Source organism: Salvelinus fontinalis, chromosome 29 (assembly GCF_029448725.1).
Source record: "Salvelinus fontinalis isolate EN_2023a chromosome 29, ASM2944872v1, whole genome shotgun sequence".
Taxonomy (NCBI): domain Eukaryota; kingdom Metazoa; phylum Chordata; class Actinopteri; order Salmoniformes; family Salmonidae; genus Salvelinus; species Salvelinus fontinalis.
The window spans coordinates 18,853,478-18,866,308 of record NC_074693.1 but is presented as its reverse complement, the minus strand read 5'-3'; the positions used below and the strand labels follow the sequence as shown (position 1 = coordinate 18,866,308).

Here is a 12,831-nt window from a genome sequence, read left to right as displayed (position 1 = left end):
ATATAACACATCCCCCATGGCCCTGATAGCAATACATATTTCACTCACTCACTCATCCCAGTCACACTGGCTGGCTCATGGGGCACCAACAAAATAATCACTTCTGTCGGTCTGTGGCCATCTTCCCCACAGTGCCCCAGCTCCAATACATGTATATGTTCCAAATAATGTCTAGAACATGCACTGTATTTCACTAGTAACCAGGAAAAAGATGGACAACAAAGCATTTGATCACAAAAAGAAAAACAATGTATTTATTCTAATAACAGCAACAGAAGTCACACTAACAAGCAGCTGCATACAATAAGTACAAAGGACAATAAGTCATTGGATTTATGGCGACATTGTTGGGTGAGTAGCAAAGCTCTGCGGCTGGATTCAGTGCTTTTCTTTCTCCCTGTATGTGTGTGCGTGTGCGTCCATGCCATCTGTTGGTCAGACCTTGCCCACAGCCAGGCCCTGAGCCCTCTGGTACTCTTGCTGCAGACTAGACAGGACCTCACGGTGCTGATCAGACTTCTTCTCCATGTCCTTTAGTAGAGTCTCATATCTTTGACTACAGTCCAAAACAGACAGAACAATGAGTTACCCTTCTGGATGAAATACTTTATACTTTAGGCAATAAGCGGTTGTTATTTCAGACACCTTGTGCAGTTATTAAAATGAATAAACATTATCTTTCAGACTCACATCTCCCCATTTATGTATTCTAGCCTCTTTGCCACTGTGGCTTTGGCTTCCTCCAAGTCTTGCTTCACCAGAACTGGACCTATAAGCTTATAAACTGTGTTCTGGGTGTCCAACAAGTCCAACTCCTGAAAGACGGAAAGGAAGTGTATCATCAGCGGAATATATATTGGGATTCATTCATACTTACTGAACATCCATTGTGAAACCTCAATGCCACTGTAGAAGGATAGAGATGTGTACTCACCTCTTTGACTATATTATTCTCTGTCACCTGAGCCTCCAGTTTCTGCCTGGCTGACATGCTCTTACTAACATCTAAAGGGAATAAAAGCAACGTTAGCAAATCAGTGTGGGTCTTGACATGCACATGTAAACAATGACAACTTTGGGTACACGAGGACCAGTGATACTGAGTGATGTAAATGGGACATAGATAATATCCATGTCTATGGTAATATTATGCAATACAGGGTGTGCTGTATAGGGTGTAGCCAACTGTACAAACTATTGATCTTACGACGACCTATTATTGGGATGGAAGATCAGAGGGGTATACTACAAAGCAGGTTCAAGGTGTTAACCAGCTAGCTTGCTTGAATATTCTGAAACTGAAATAACTTTTGTTTTTTATAAAGATACGCTTTAAATGGGTATGGAAGATCAGGTAGCAAAGGGCAGTTGTCTAACGTTAGATTTCAAGAAATAATGCACATTTTGCAAGTTACCTGTTACTTTACCTAATAGCTAGCTGTTACAGTATAACCAGACAGATGTCAATTTATAGCTAGCTGCTGAGGTAACAATAAATGACCATGCCAGCAGAGATGTACCATGCATGTAACATTATACCTATAGCTAACGTTAGCGAGCTAACGTTAGCTACATACCTTTTTGCATCTGCTGGTATTTTTCTAGCTCAGATTGTAATTTCTTCTGAATCGCCTCTGCCATGTCTACGGTGTTTCTTATCAAGGCTTTGTTTATTATAAACTGAAACAAAATCAGCTCCCTATATCTACCAGCAACAGAATATCGTGCGTGGCTAGCTCGAGAACAACCCTTCTTCTTCGATGAGATTTAGCGGCGATTGGCATCCAATAAATGTTGCATTACCGCCACCTACTAGATAGGAGTATAACTCCTTTATACTTGCTTGAAAATAAAAAATAAATAAACAAATACCTTACCATCTAACAGTACACTCACTAAAAACTCACCACCCTACTCCACTATTTACATCTATCTAGTCCTGCCTGAGGCCAAAAGCCAGAAAGGACGGCATACCACTACTCTTCTGAAGTCAAGTCTCATACACCCAAATACCTCTCTGCAGCTGTCACCACAACCTAAATTTTCTGCGACTTACGTACCATCCCTGCAGTACAGTAACCATTGCTATAAATATATCACTATCCTTATGTACAGTTTACAATTGGCTCATTCATCCCCCTCCTCTCCCCTGTAACTACTCCCCAGGTCGTTGCTGCAAATGAGAACGTGTTCTCAGTCAATTTACCTGGTAAAATAACGTTAAAACAAAATAAATAAATAAATGTACTGATACATATCTACTACTCACACCACTCCTCTCAGGGTTCATCCCCTTGACCCATCTTCCTCTACTTTCTTCACTGCCTCAGCATAAGACAACTTCTGCACTACTCTAACCCTGGAAACCTCATCCTGCCTCTCTCGCAGGTTGATCCCCAGCCCCATGAGCACCCCACCCCTACAACTAACATATACCACTACTTTCCCCATGCTACACATTCCTTTGTCTTCTGCACACTTCTCACACCTAGGAACCTCCCTCCTACACACTGCTGCCACATGCACATAAGCTTGACACCTGTAACAATGTAATGTATTCGGCAAAAAAGCTTGTACAGGTAATTTATATATCCTAACATCCCTTTTTCGGGCAAGCATCCCTTCTTCTTCTTCTTCTTTGTGATTGGGTTAGCGGTGGAACAACCCATTTTTGGAGAATAAAAGATTAAAGTAACTATTTCCAGGTAAAAATGTTTAAAGAAACTTTAGAATAGAAGTCCTTTTTTGAAAACTGTAAAGGAAGCAAAGATGATATGAAGTGAGGGTAGCATAATTCGATCCTAAATCAAACATATATTCAATGTATGCTCTGTAATGGACTAAAAAGGCTTTTCTTTTCATAATCCATGAGATCAGAGAGGAAGAGGCGAAGGGTAAAGGTTTTACTCCGCCCAAAATCTTTCCACGAAAATAAACCCACGAAGTGAAGGATTTTTTAATGGAGGTCAATGAGAAAGTGTTGAATTTGGTCAACAAAAAATGGAATTGCCTATTTTCTATGTGAGGCTTATTTTGTCAAATAATAAGGTTGTTACGAATGAACTGATATAAGTAAACGCACGTGGCATTTTGGGCAAATAAAAAAAACTACTTTATATCTGAGTTGTGCCTGTTGTTAGAGAAAGATAGAGGACTCGTTTTAGTATGGACATTGCCATTGAAGGCTTCCACCATTTTAAAGTAGTCAACTGGGTGGGGATTCCTATGAGTTGGGAGAAATCAGCCAATAAAGAAGAAGGCATTTGACTACTTTGGGGAAATTATCAGGGGATGTAGTATTTAATTATGGATTTCATTTCCTTAGTGAGATTATAATATTGAGAACATTGGGTAGGTTTAGGCCTTCCGTCTCTGGTCTACACTCCAGTCCAGTTGGTTGCGGTAAAGCACCTTAAAGTTGGTTGCCATCCGACATAAAAAAAATCCCCAGAAGAAGAAGAAAAGCTCAATATCTCACTTCCGGGTTCATCTTCATCGCTTACGACATTTTGTAGCGACACTGTTCATTTCCTTTCTTTCCTCATGAAGATGGCTTCGTCTTTTTGGAAAGGTGTTGTATGTGTTGGTCTATTTGCCTTGGCTCATGCAGCTTTCTCAGCGGCGCAACGTAAGTGCGATATCAAAAAAGAAGATAAACATATCTGGGTTTTTATTTTGCTGTTTAGATCAAAATCCACATAGATATTAGCCATGCAGTGAACTGCGGCCTGTCAACTAGCGCGAGCTAGCTAGCTAATTTCCATTCCACATCAGCCAAAACAGTTTAGCAAGCAATGGAAATGAGTTCATATGCCAGACATGTCTAACTACTAACTAGCTATTTAGTTAGTTAGCTACTTAGCATATCATATGATTGTCACTGCAAGCAGCTACAGTAGCTAACAATGGGCTTTTCGACAGTGCAGGCGACTGCTGACTGATCTACAAATAAATAGTAATTGTTTGTAGATCAGTCAATGTCTGCTTGCCAACGCGATATGTTAGTATAATGTTAGCATAAAATATATAACTTTTTTAAATTGACTAACTAAGCCTTCGTTAAAATGAAAACAAGGAAGCTATCCTCCCTAAGCCCAAGTAAGTTACTATCTAACAGTTATGCAAATTAGATTGCAACATCTGGGGTGTAATCATTAGTCCAAACAGTTCCGTTTTGCAAAAAAAACTATTTGACAAATTCAGATAGGGGTCTCCCCATTTCGTTTGCTTCCGTTTAAGAAACGTTTAGCCACAAACCGCGGAGTGAATATACCCCTGTTATGGATGGAACTAGGCTACCAACTTGTTTTGGTCTTAACAGTAGCCACATTGCTTCCAGTGTGATAAATGTTATTCTCTTCTACCACCAGATCGATCCTACATGCGTCTGACAGAAAAAGAAAATGAAACCCTACCAGTAGATGTAAGTTATTTAATACTGTTGTAGCTAGTTACATTCTATTTATTTTATTCTTTGATGTTTATCTATTGTATTCATTGTTCCGTTTGCTACATTGTTTTCATTTTGTTTTGCAGATTGTCTTACAGACTTTGTTAGCGTTTGTTCTGACCATTTATGGTATAGTCCACATCGCGGGAGAGTTCAAAGAAATGGATGCCTCCTCAGAGCTGAAAAACAAGTAAGCCACCATTTCATATTAGTCATAGACTTTCCTATATGGATAGCCCTATGTTATTGACCCATCTCACTGAAAACATAATGAGTATAGTTTAAACTTGACTCAATGCCCTCTTCCCATTTCTCAGGACATTTGACACGTTGAGGAACCACCCATCTTTCTACATGTTCAATCATCGGGGTAGGGTGCTCTTCCGCTCCCCCGACCAAGAGGCTTCCGCTGTCCCGAACCCACAGGCCCTGCCCAACCCCCTGCGGCTTCGCAAGCTGGAGCATTTGCACTGAGACTGGCCTTCTCTGCCCACATGTCTTTATTTCTGTGCAGATGAGCTTATTGGTTAGATGGAGGGTAATTTATCCCACTTTTAATTTGTCTTTGTACATATATTAATATGCTGTACAAATTTGCATCTTTCCATAAATGTGGTTACCATATTTAACTCCTGACTGTGCCAACCAACCCCTCAGTTTTTCAGGCATTTGTTTGTATATAATTGTTATTGCTTAGGAGTTGTAAGGATTTGACACCTCATCCCCCTACCCCTTCCTAACAGCATGGGGGAAATGTTCCCCTTTGTTGGACAAGGGGCATAATAGAATGTTTTATGTTTCGTTTGCCACACATATGTCTATCATGAGCAGCTGTCTGGAACTATTTATTTCATATTTTATCTGGAGACATGAGATTTGTTTTATGGAGTAAAAAGCCTTCACTTCAGTTAAAGAATTCATGACCATTCATTATGCCGATCTGTTGCAAAACGTTTCTTAAATGGAAGCAAATGAAGCGAGGAGGGACTAATCTGAATTTGTCCAATTGAAACACTCTTGTTTAAATGATTACACCCCTGATCTCCTGGAGTTTGAAATTAGGCTTTTGAGCTTATTCTGTATGCAATAAAGAGTTATTACAGTCGGAGTCACAAACGTCAAGCCTGAAGGGTGCAGCATGGAAAGCAGAGTAAGGCAGTGTTCCAGAAATGCTAATGATACTATGAACACTAAGTAGAGACTAATGGTACATTAATTTGAGGCGATGTATTTTTTTTCTTCATTTTACATTTTGGTTAAGATTAACTCCGTTTTTAACTTAATAAAATCATACTGAGATTTTATCAATGTCAGGATGCATGTTCTTTTGATGCATTTTATTTCTGCATTTATTGGTCAAAGGGAACTAAATGCATGTAATGTCTTGCACATACACTACAGTTTATATATACGAAAGTATGTGTACACTCCTTTATATTAGTGGGTTTGGCTATTTCAGCCTCACCCGTTGCATAAAATTGAGCACACAGCCATACAATCTCCATAGCCTAACATTGGCAGAACGGCCTTGCTGAAGAGCTCAGTGACTTTCAATGTGACACCGTCATAGGTTGCCACCTTTCCAACAAGTCAGTTCGTCATATTTCTGCCCTTGTAGAGCTGCTCTGGTCAACGAAATTTTATTTGTCATGTGCCGAATACAACAAGTGTAAACGTATTTTAAATTTAACTAGGCAAGTCAGTTAAGAACAAATTCTTCTTTCCAATGACGGCCTACCGAGGAACAGTGGGTTAACTGCCTTATTCAGGGGCACAACGACAGATTTTTTACATTGTCAGCTCGGGGATTCGATCCAGCAACCTTCCTGTTACTGGTCCAATGCTCTAACCATTAGGATACCTGCTGCCTGACCATACAGTGAAATGCTTATTTTACAAGCCCTTCACCAACAATGTAGTTTTAATAAAAAATAATAATTAAAGAGCAGCAGTAAAGAACACTAGCAGGGCTATATACAGGGGGTACTGGTACAGAGTCAATGTGGAGGCTATATACAGGGGGCACTGGTACAGAGTCAATGTGGAGTCTATATACAGGGGGCACTGGTACAGAGTCAATGTGGAGGCTATATACAGGGGGCACTGGTACAGAGTCAATGTGGAGGCTATATACAGGGGGTACCGGTACAGAGTCAATGTGGAGTCTATATACAGGGGGCACTGGTGCAGAGTCAATGTGGAGGCTATATACAGGGGGCACTGGTACAGAGTAAATGTGGAGGCTATATACAGGGGGTACCGGTACAGAGTCAATGTGGAGGCTATATACAGGGGGCACTGGTACAGAGTCAATGTGGAGGCTATATACAGGGGGCACTGGTACAGAGTAAATGTGGAGGCTATATACAGGAGTACCGGTACAGAGTCAATGTGCGGAGGCACCGGTGTCGAGGTAATTGAGGTAATATGTACATGTAGGTAGAGTTATTAAAGTGACTATGCACAGATAATAACAGAGTAGCAGCAGTGTAGAAGAGGGTGGGGGGAGGGCAATGCAAATAGTTCGGGTTGCCATTTGATTAGCTGTTCAGGAGTCTTATGGCTTAGAAGGGGTAGAAGCTGTTTAGAAGCCTCTTGGACCTAGACTTGGCGCTCCGGTACCGCTTGCCATGCGGTAGCAGAGAGAACAGTCTATGACTAGGGTGGCTGGAGTCTTTGACAATTTTTAGGGCCTTCCTCTGACACCGCCTGGTATAGAGGTCCTGGATGGCAAGAAGCTTGGCCCGGTGATGTACTGGGCCGTAGGCACTACTCTCTGTAGTGCCTTGCGGTCGGAGGCCGACAGGTTGCCATACCCCTTCAGGATGCTCTCGATGGTGCAGCTGTAAAACCTTTTGAAGATCTGAGGACCCATGCCAAATAATTTCAGTCTCCTGTGAGGGAATAGGTTTTGTCATGCCCTCTTCACGACTGTCTGGTGTGCTTGGACCATGTTAGTTTGTTAGTGATGTGGACGCCAAGGAACTAGAAGCTCTCAACCTGCTCCACTACAGTCCCGTCGATGAGAATGGGGGCGTGTTTGTCCTCCTTTTCCTGTAGTCCACGATCATCTCCTTTGTCTTGATCATGTTGAGGGAGAGGTTGTTGTCCTTGCACCACACGGTCAGGTTTCTGACCTCCCTATAGGCTGTCTCATCGTTGACTGTGATCAGGCCTACCACTGTTTGTCAGAAAACTTAATGATGGTGTTGGAGTCGTGCCTGGCCGTGCAGTTATGAGTGAACAAGGAGTACATGAGGGGACTGAGCACGCACCCCTGAAGGCCCCCCGTGTTGAGGATCAGCGTGTCAGATGTGTTGTTACCTACCCTTATCACCTGGGGGCGGCCCGTCAGGAAGTCCAGGATCCAGTTGCAGAGGGAGGTGTTAAGTCCCAGGGTCCTTAGCTTAGTGATGAGCTTTGAGGACACTATGGTGTTGAATGCTGAGCTGTAGTCAATGAAAAGCATTCTCATATAGGTGTTCCTTTTGTCCAGGTGTGAAAGGGCAGTGTGGAGTGCACTAGAGATTGCATCATCTGTGGATCTGTTAGTACGGTATGCAAATTGGAGTGAGTCTACGGTTTCTGGGATAATGGTGTTGATGTGAGCCATGACCAGCCTTTCAAAGCATTTCATGGCTACAGACGTGAGTGCTATGGGTCGGTAGTCATTTAGGCAGGTTACCTTAGTGTTCTTGGGCACAGGGACTATGGTGGTCTGCTTGAAACATGTTGGTATTACAGACTCACACAGTCGTCCGGGAACAGCTGATGCTCTCATGCATGTTTCAGTGTTACTTGCCTCGAAGCGAGCATAGAAGTTATTTAGCTCCTCTGGTAGGCTCGTGTCACTCGACAGCTCTCGGCTGTGCTTCCCTTTGTAGTCTGTAATAGTTTGCAAGCCCTGCCACATCTGACAAGCGTTGGAGCCGGTGTAGTACGGTTCGATCTTAGTCCTGTACTGACACTTTGCCTGTTTTATGGTTCGTCGGAGGGCATAGCGGGATTTCTTATAAGCTTTCGGGTTAGAGTCCCACTCCTTGAAAGTGGCAGCTCTACGGTTTGTGAAGTGGAAATGTCTAGGAGCAACAACGGCTCAACCGCAAAATGTAGGCCACACGAGCTGACAGAACTGGACCGTCGAACAGGACCACACGTAGCGCGTCAAAATCTTCTGTTGCGCTACCGAGTTCCAAACTGCCTCTGGAAGCAGCATCAGCACAATAACTGTTCATCGGGAGCTTCACAAAATGGGTTTCCATTGCTGAGCAGCCTAAGCCATGCTCAAAGCCAAGCGTCGGCTGGAGTGGTGTAAAGCTCGCTGCCATTGGACTCTGGAGCAGTGGAAACACGATGACTCACACTTCACCATCTGGAAGTCCAACGGACAAATCTAGGTTTGGCAGATATTAGAAGAACACTACCTGCCCCAATGCATAGTGCCAACTGTAAAGCTTGGTGGAGGAGGAATAATGGTCTGGGGCTGTTTTTCATGGTTTGGGCTAGGCCCTTTAGTTCCAGTGAAGAGAAATCCTAACGCTACAGCATACAATGACATTCTAGACGATTCTGTGCTTCCAACTTTGTGGCAACAGTTTGGTGAAGGCCCTTTCCTGTTTCAGCATGACAATGCCACCGTGCACCATGCGAGGTCCATACAGAAATGGTTGGTCAAGATCGGTGTGTGGAAGAACTTGACTGGCCTGCAGAGCCCCGACCTCAACTCCATCGAACACTTTTGGGATGAATTGGAACACCGACAGCGAGCCAGGCTTAATCGGCCAACATCAGTGCCTGACCTCACTAATGCTCTTGTGGCTGAATGGAAGCAAGTCCCCACAGTAATGTTCCAACATCTAGTGGAAAGCCTTCCCAGAAGAGTGGAGGCTGTTCTAGTAGGAAAGGGGGACCAACTCCATATGATTATGGAATGAGATGTTTGACGAGCAGGTGTCCACATACATTTAGTCATGTAGTGTATATCTGTGGGTCAGGATGCAGTAGTTAGGTTACAGATTGATACTTCAGGGCTCTCAGTCAAGGCTGTAATACATGTACGTCCCAATTGGCACCATTTTCCCTAAATAGTGCAATACTTTAGACCAGAGCCGTATGGTCCCTTGACAAAAAGGGTGCCATTTTGAACGTAGACATGATTAGATGTACAAGTTTAAAATCAGAAACTTTCCCGACTGAAAGCTCAACGATAACCCAGACGACCGAACTTGTTACATTTTCAACAAGCAATTGGACATGACACAATTCCACTTACTAATAAGTGCACAACATATTTAATAATACACTTCATAGTACATTTTGTAATTTGTTTCTTTTATTTTATGTTTATTTAAAAAAGAATTGTACATTTTAAATTTTATATATAACAGTTAACAAAATGGCCTTTATACAATTTTTACTCTCAAAATATTCTCTTTTTTTATGTTCTGGTATGAACACCATCCAAAAATAGTTTAGATTTATGAACAATAAAATACAATCTTTCATTTTAAGAAAAGAAACTTTGGGGGGGAAGACAAAAGAGAAATGGGTAGCTTGTGTTTGTTCTCTGAAATACAGAAGGTTGGTTGTTCCCCAGCTGTGCTAGTCCAGAAAAAGGTGACCGACAAACGGGGAGCAGAGAATCAATGGGGAGACTGTGACACTCAGGGTGCTTCCAAAATGGCACCCTATTCCGTATATAATGCACTAGAGTGCCGAGGAGAAGGCAGGGAGAGAGAGAGAGTGGAGACAGCAGGCCAGGCTCCAGTCCAGACCCTCAAGATGGACCCCAACAGCTGGCGTCCTCTCAGTGACTGCACCAATGTTTTATTGAACCAAGTCCACACGTTCTGAACATAGCCTACATGAAGTGTGCTATTGCTTTGAGGACAGCTCCCATGCTGGGACAGTTGATCCATGGAGGGCATCTTAGGTCAGTATGTCATTTGACATGGTATTATTTTCCTGCAGGCCCATGCAACACAAAATACCCACAGCACTCCAACACCTAGAAGACTTGAGGTAGATCAGATTTCTCATGTGAGCCACAACACCTATGTAGTCAGTACACAGTGTGTTTCTTACATCAAATGTATATTTCTAGGCCAAACATAAATAGGCTAATGTTAAACCTTCTGATCAGTTGGCAGATATCCTTATTGCTCTAAACTGTAATGTGAGCACATTTGTCCTACAGCTGTATTGTCAATAGTCATTACCAGTATTACTAGTAATTACACTACATGTAAAATTGCTGTAATAAGAGTTCCATTATTACATGCCTCACATGAAAAATCCTTCCTGTCCTATAATGACTAATCAGAACTGCACTACAGTGTGTGCAAGACCTGATTCAAAAGGTGTGTGTGTCTGTCATAGAGATAAATAGAGAACTAGTTCCCAAAAGCCAGTTTGAGCATGGGCAGCGCCATTAAGGACTTTCACCATTTTGAAGTAGTCAACTGGGTGGGACTACCTATGGGTTAAGGAAGGATCACATGAAGGGACAAGCCAAATAATTACACTTGTGAGCAAAACCTTGGCTTTATACCTGTTCAAACAACACACTCTAGAGGACAGTATGCGCCCTTTCAGTTTGTTTACCAACTCATAGAAGTAGTAGAATAAGAAAATGGGCTACTTCAAAATGGAGATGGCCTCAATGGCACTGCCCATGCTCTCACAGACGGCATAAAGAGATAGATTCATTGATGCGATGTCTATCTAAGTCTATGGTGTGTGTGTGTGTGTGTGTGTGTGTGTGTGTGTGTGTGTGTGTGTGTGTGTGTGTGTGTGTGTGTGTGTGTGTGTGTGTGTGTGTGTGTGTGTGTGTGTGTGTGTGTGTGTGTGTGTGTGTGTGTGTGTGTGTGTGTGTGAATGACTGAATTTCTGTGGACAAACTGAATTAGCCATATGGTCAGCAATGGCAGCAGTCACTAATGGAGTGGATTACATCCAGAGTCTCTTAACTTATCCCCACATTGGTCTGGCTCTGGCCCTACCCTCCTCCTCCCTCCCAAATTATAACCCCTGACCCTTCCATCTCCATGTGTGAGTGCTGTTGAGGCACAATGTCACAACACATAGATAGGGAGGGACCTCAGCTCTCTGTCGTCTCCTATATTGCCTCCTTCTTTCTCTCCATTCAACACCCAACTTTACATCCTATGGGGTGTTGTTGGACCATGTGTAAATCAGGAGAGTACCCTGTTCCTGTCCATGTCTTGTGAAGGAGAGTACCCTGTTCCTGTCCATGTCTTGTGAAGGAGAGTACCCTGTTCCTGTACATGTCTTGTGAAGGAGAGTACCCTGTTCCTGTCCATGTCTTGTGAAGGAGAGCACCCTGTTCCTGTACATGTCTGTGAAGGAGAGTACCCTGTTCCTGTCCATGTCTTGTGAAGGAGAGCACCCTGTTCCTGTACATGTCTGTGAAGGAGAGTACCTTGTTCCTGTACATGTCTTGTGAAGGAGAGTACCCTGTTCCTGTCCATGTCTTGTGAAGGAGAGCACCCTGTTCCTGTACATGTCTGTGAAGGAGAGTACCCTGTTCCTGTCCATGTCTTGTGAAGGAGAGTACCCTGTTCCTGTCCATGTCTTGTGAAGGAGAGTACCCTGTTCCTGTCCATGTCTTGTGAAGGAGAGTACCCTGTTCCTGTCCATGTCTTGTGAAGGAGAGTACCCTGTTCCTGTACATGTCTTGTGAAGGAGAGTACCCTGTTCCTGTACATGTCTGTGAAGGAGAGTACCCTGTTCCTGTACATGTCTTGTGAAGGAGAGTACCCTGTTCCTGTCCATGTCTTGTGAAGGAGAGTACCCTGTTCCTGTACATGTCTTTGTGTTTCTGAGTAGGGACCTCTGCAGGCCACTTCTTCACTATCTACCATGGTCGTTGTAAAGGCGGACAGCAGGGAGCTGCAGCTCCTTCTCCTCAATCAACTCCAGAGCTGTCTCCAACTGCTGGATCAGCACCCGCTTCTTAAACCTGGGAGGAGAGGAAAGAGAGAGAGAGAGAGAGAGAAAGAGAGAGAAAGAGATAGGGGGGAAAGGGATGGAAAGAAATAAGTACAGAGGAAAAATGGAAGGAAACAGAGGCCATGAGGTTTGCAACGGCATTGCAGTGGAGGTGTTATACGACCGGATGCAACGACTGCTTTGACGAAGCAGAATAATGACTGCAATGGACTTATGGCCCACAATTTATGTCTGCAGTGTACAGTGTACTGACAGCACTAAACCTGGGGAGGAATCGCAGATAGAGCTCTAAATGGGTAACAGCAGTGAAGTAAGTAGGTTACTATGCTTTCAAATCATTTTGAGCATACTTTCAAATTAAGAATTACTATGCTTTCTAATTAAGAATTACTATATGGTAAATTAAGAAC

At 43.1% G+C, this 12,831-nt stretch overlaps 3 protein-coding genes across 4 annotated transcripts in view; 1 reads left to right on the top strand and 2 right to left on the bottom strand.

Moving 5' to 3' along the window:
• Positions 1 to 226: 226 nt before the first annotated feature.
• On the bottom strand, positions 227 to 1,788 carry pfdn6 (prefoldin subunit 6). The gene is made up of 4 exons (XM_055888494.1): positions 1,578 to 1,788; positions 935 to 1,005; positions 691 to 815; positions 227 to 556 (listed from the first exon to the last, which is right to left on the bottom strand). Exons 1-4 carry the CDS (start codon positions 1,639 to 1,641, stop codon positions 436 to 438), a joined length of 381 nt encoding a protein of 126 aa, XP_055744469.1. The 5' UTR covers positions 1,642 to 1,788; the 3' UTR covers positions 227 to 435.
• Positions 1,789 to 3,485: 1,697 nt separating this feature from the next.
• On the top strand, positions 3,486 to 5,754 carry mmgt1 (membrane magnesium transporter 1). The gene is made up of 4 exons (XM_055888493.1): positions 3,486 to 3,628; positions 4,371 to 4,423; positions 4,537 to 4,640; positions 4,768 to 5,754. Exons 1-4 carry the CDS (start codon positions 3,544 to 3,546, stop codon positions 4,922 to 4,924), a joined length of 399 nt encoding a protein of 132 aa, XP_055744468.1. The 5' UTR covers positions 3,486 to 3,543; the 3' UTR covers positions 4,925 to 5,754.
• A 3,958-nt stretch (positions 5,755 to 9,712) lies between these two features.
• Positions 9,713 to 12,831, bottom strand: part of ints6l (integrator complex subunit 6 like) — a 28,062-nt gene continuing 24,943 nt past the window's right edge. For both annotated transcript variants that reach the window (XM_055888490.1, XM_055888492.1), the window contains exon 18: positions 9,713 to 12,431. In XM_055888490.1, the coding sequence (XP_055744465.1) occupies positions 12,323 to 12,431 (109 nt within the window). In that variant the 3' untranslated portion in view covers positions 9,713 to 12,322. The remainder of the gene's footprint in view (positions 12,432 to 12,831) is intronic.

Bases quoted from the DNA above. Each gene is read 5' to 3' on its own strand.
- mmgt1 (XM_055888493.1), top strand. From the start codon at position 3,544: ATGAAGATGGCTTCGTCTTTTTGGAAAGGTGTTGTATGTGTTGGTCTA. The intron at 3,629-4,370 runs GTAAGTGCGATA...TTCTACCACCAG, and splicing joins AGCTTTCTCAGCGGCGCAAC to ATCGATCCTACATGCGTCTG. The intron at 4,424-4,536 runs GTAAGTTATTTA...TTTGTTTTGCAG, and splicing joins ATGAAACCCTACCAGTAGAT to ATTGTCTTACAGACTTTGTT.
- pfdn6 (XM_055888494.1), bottom strand. From the start codon at position 1,641: ATGGCAGAGGCGATTCAGAAGAAATTACAATCTGAGCTAGAAAAATAC. The intron at 1,006-1,577 runs GTATGTAGCTAA...TATTCCCTTTAG, and splicing joins ATACCAGCAGATGCAAAAAG to ATGTTAGTAAGAGCATGTCA. The intron at 557-690 runs GTGAGTCTGAAA...TTTGGACTGTAG, and splicing joins GAATACATAAATGGGGAGAT to TCAAAGATATGAGACTCTAC.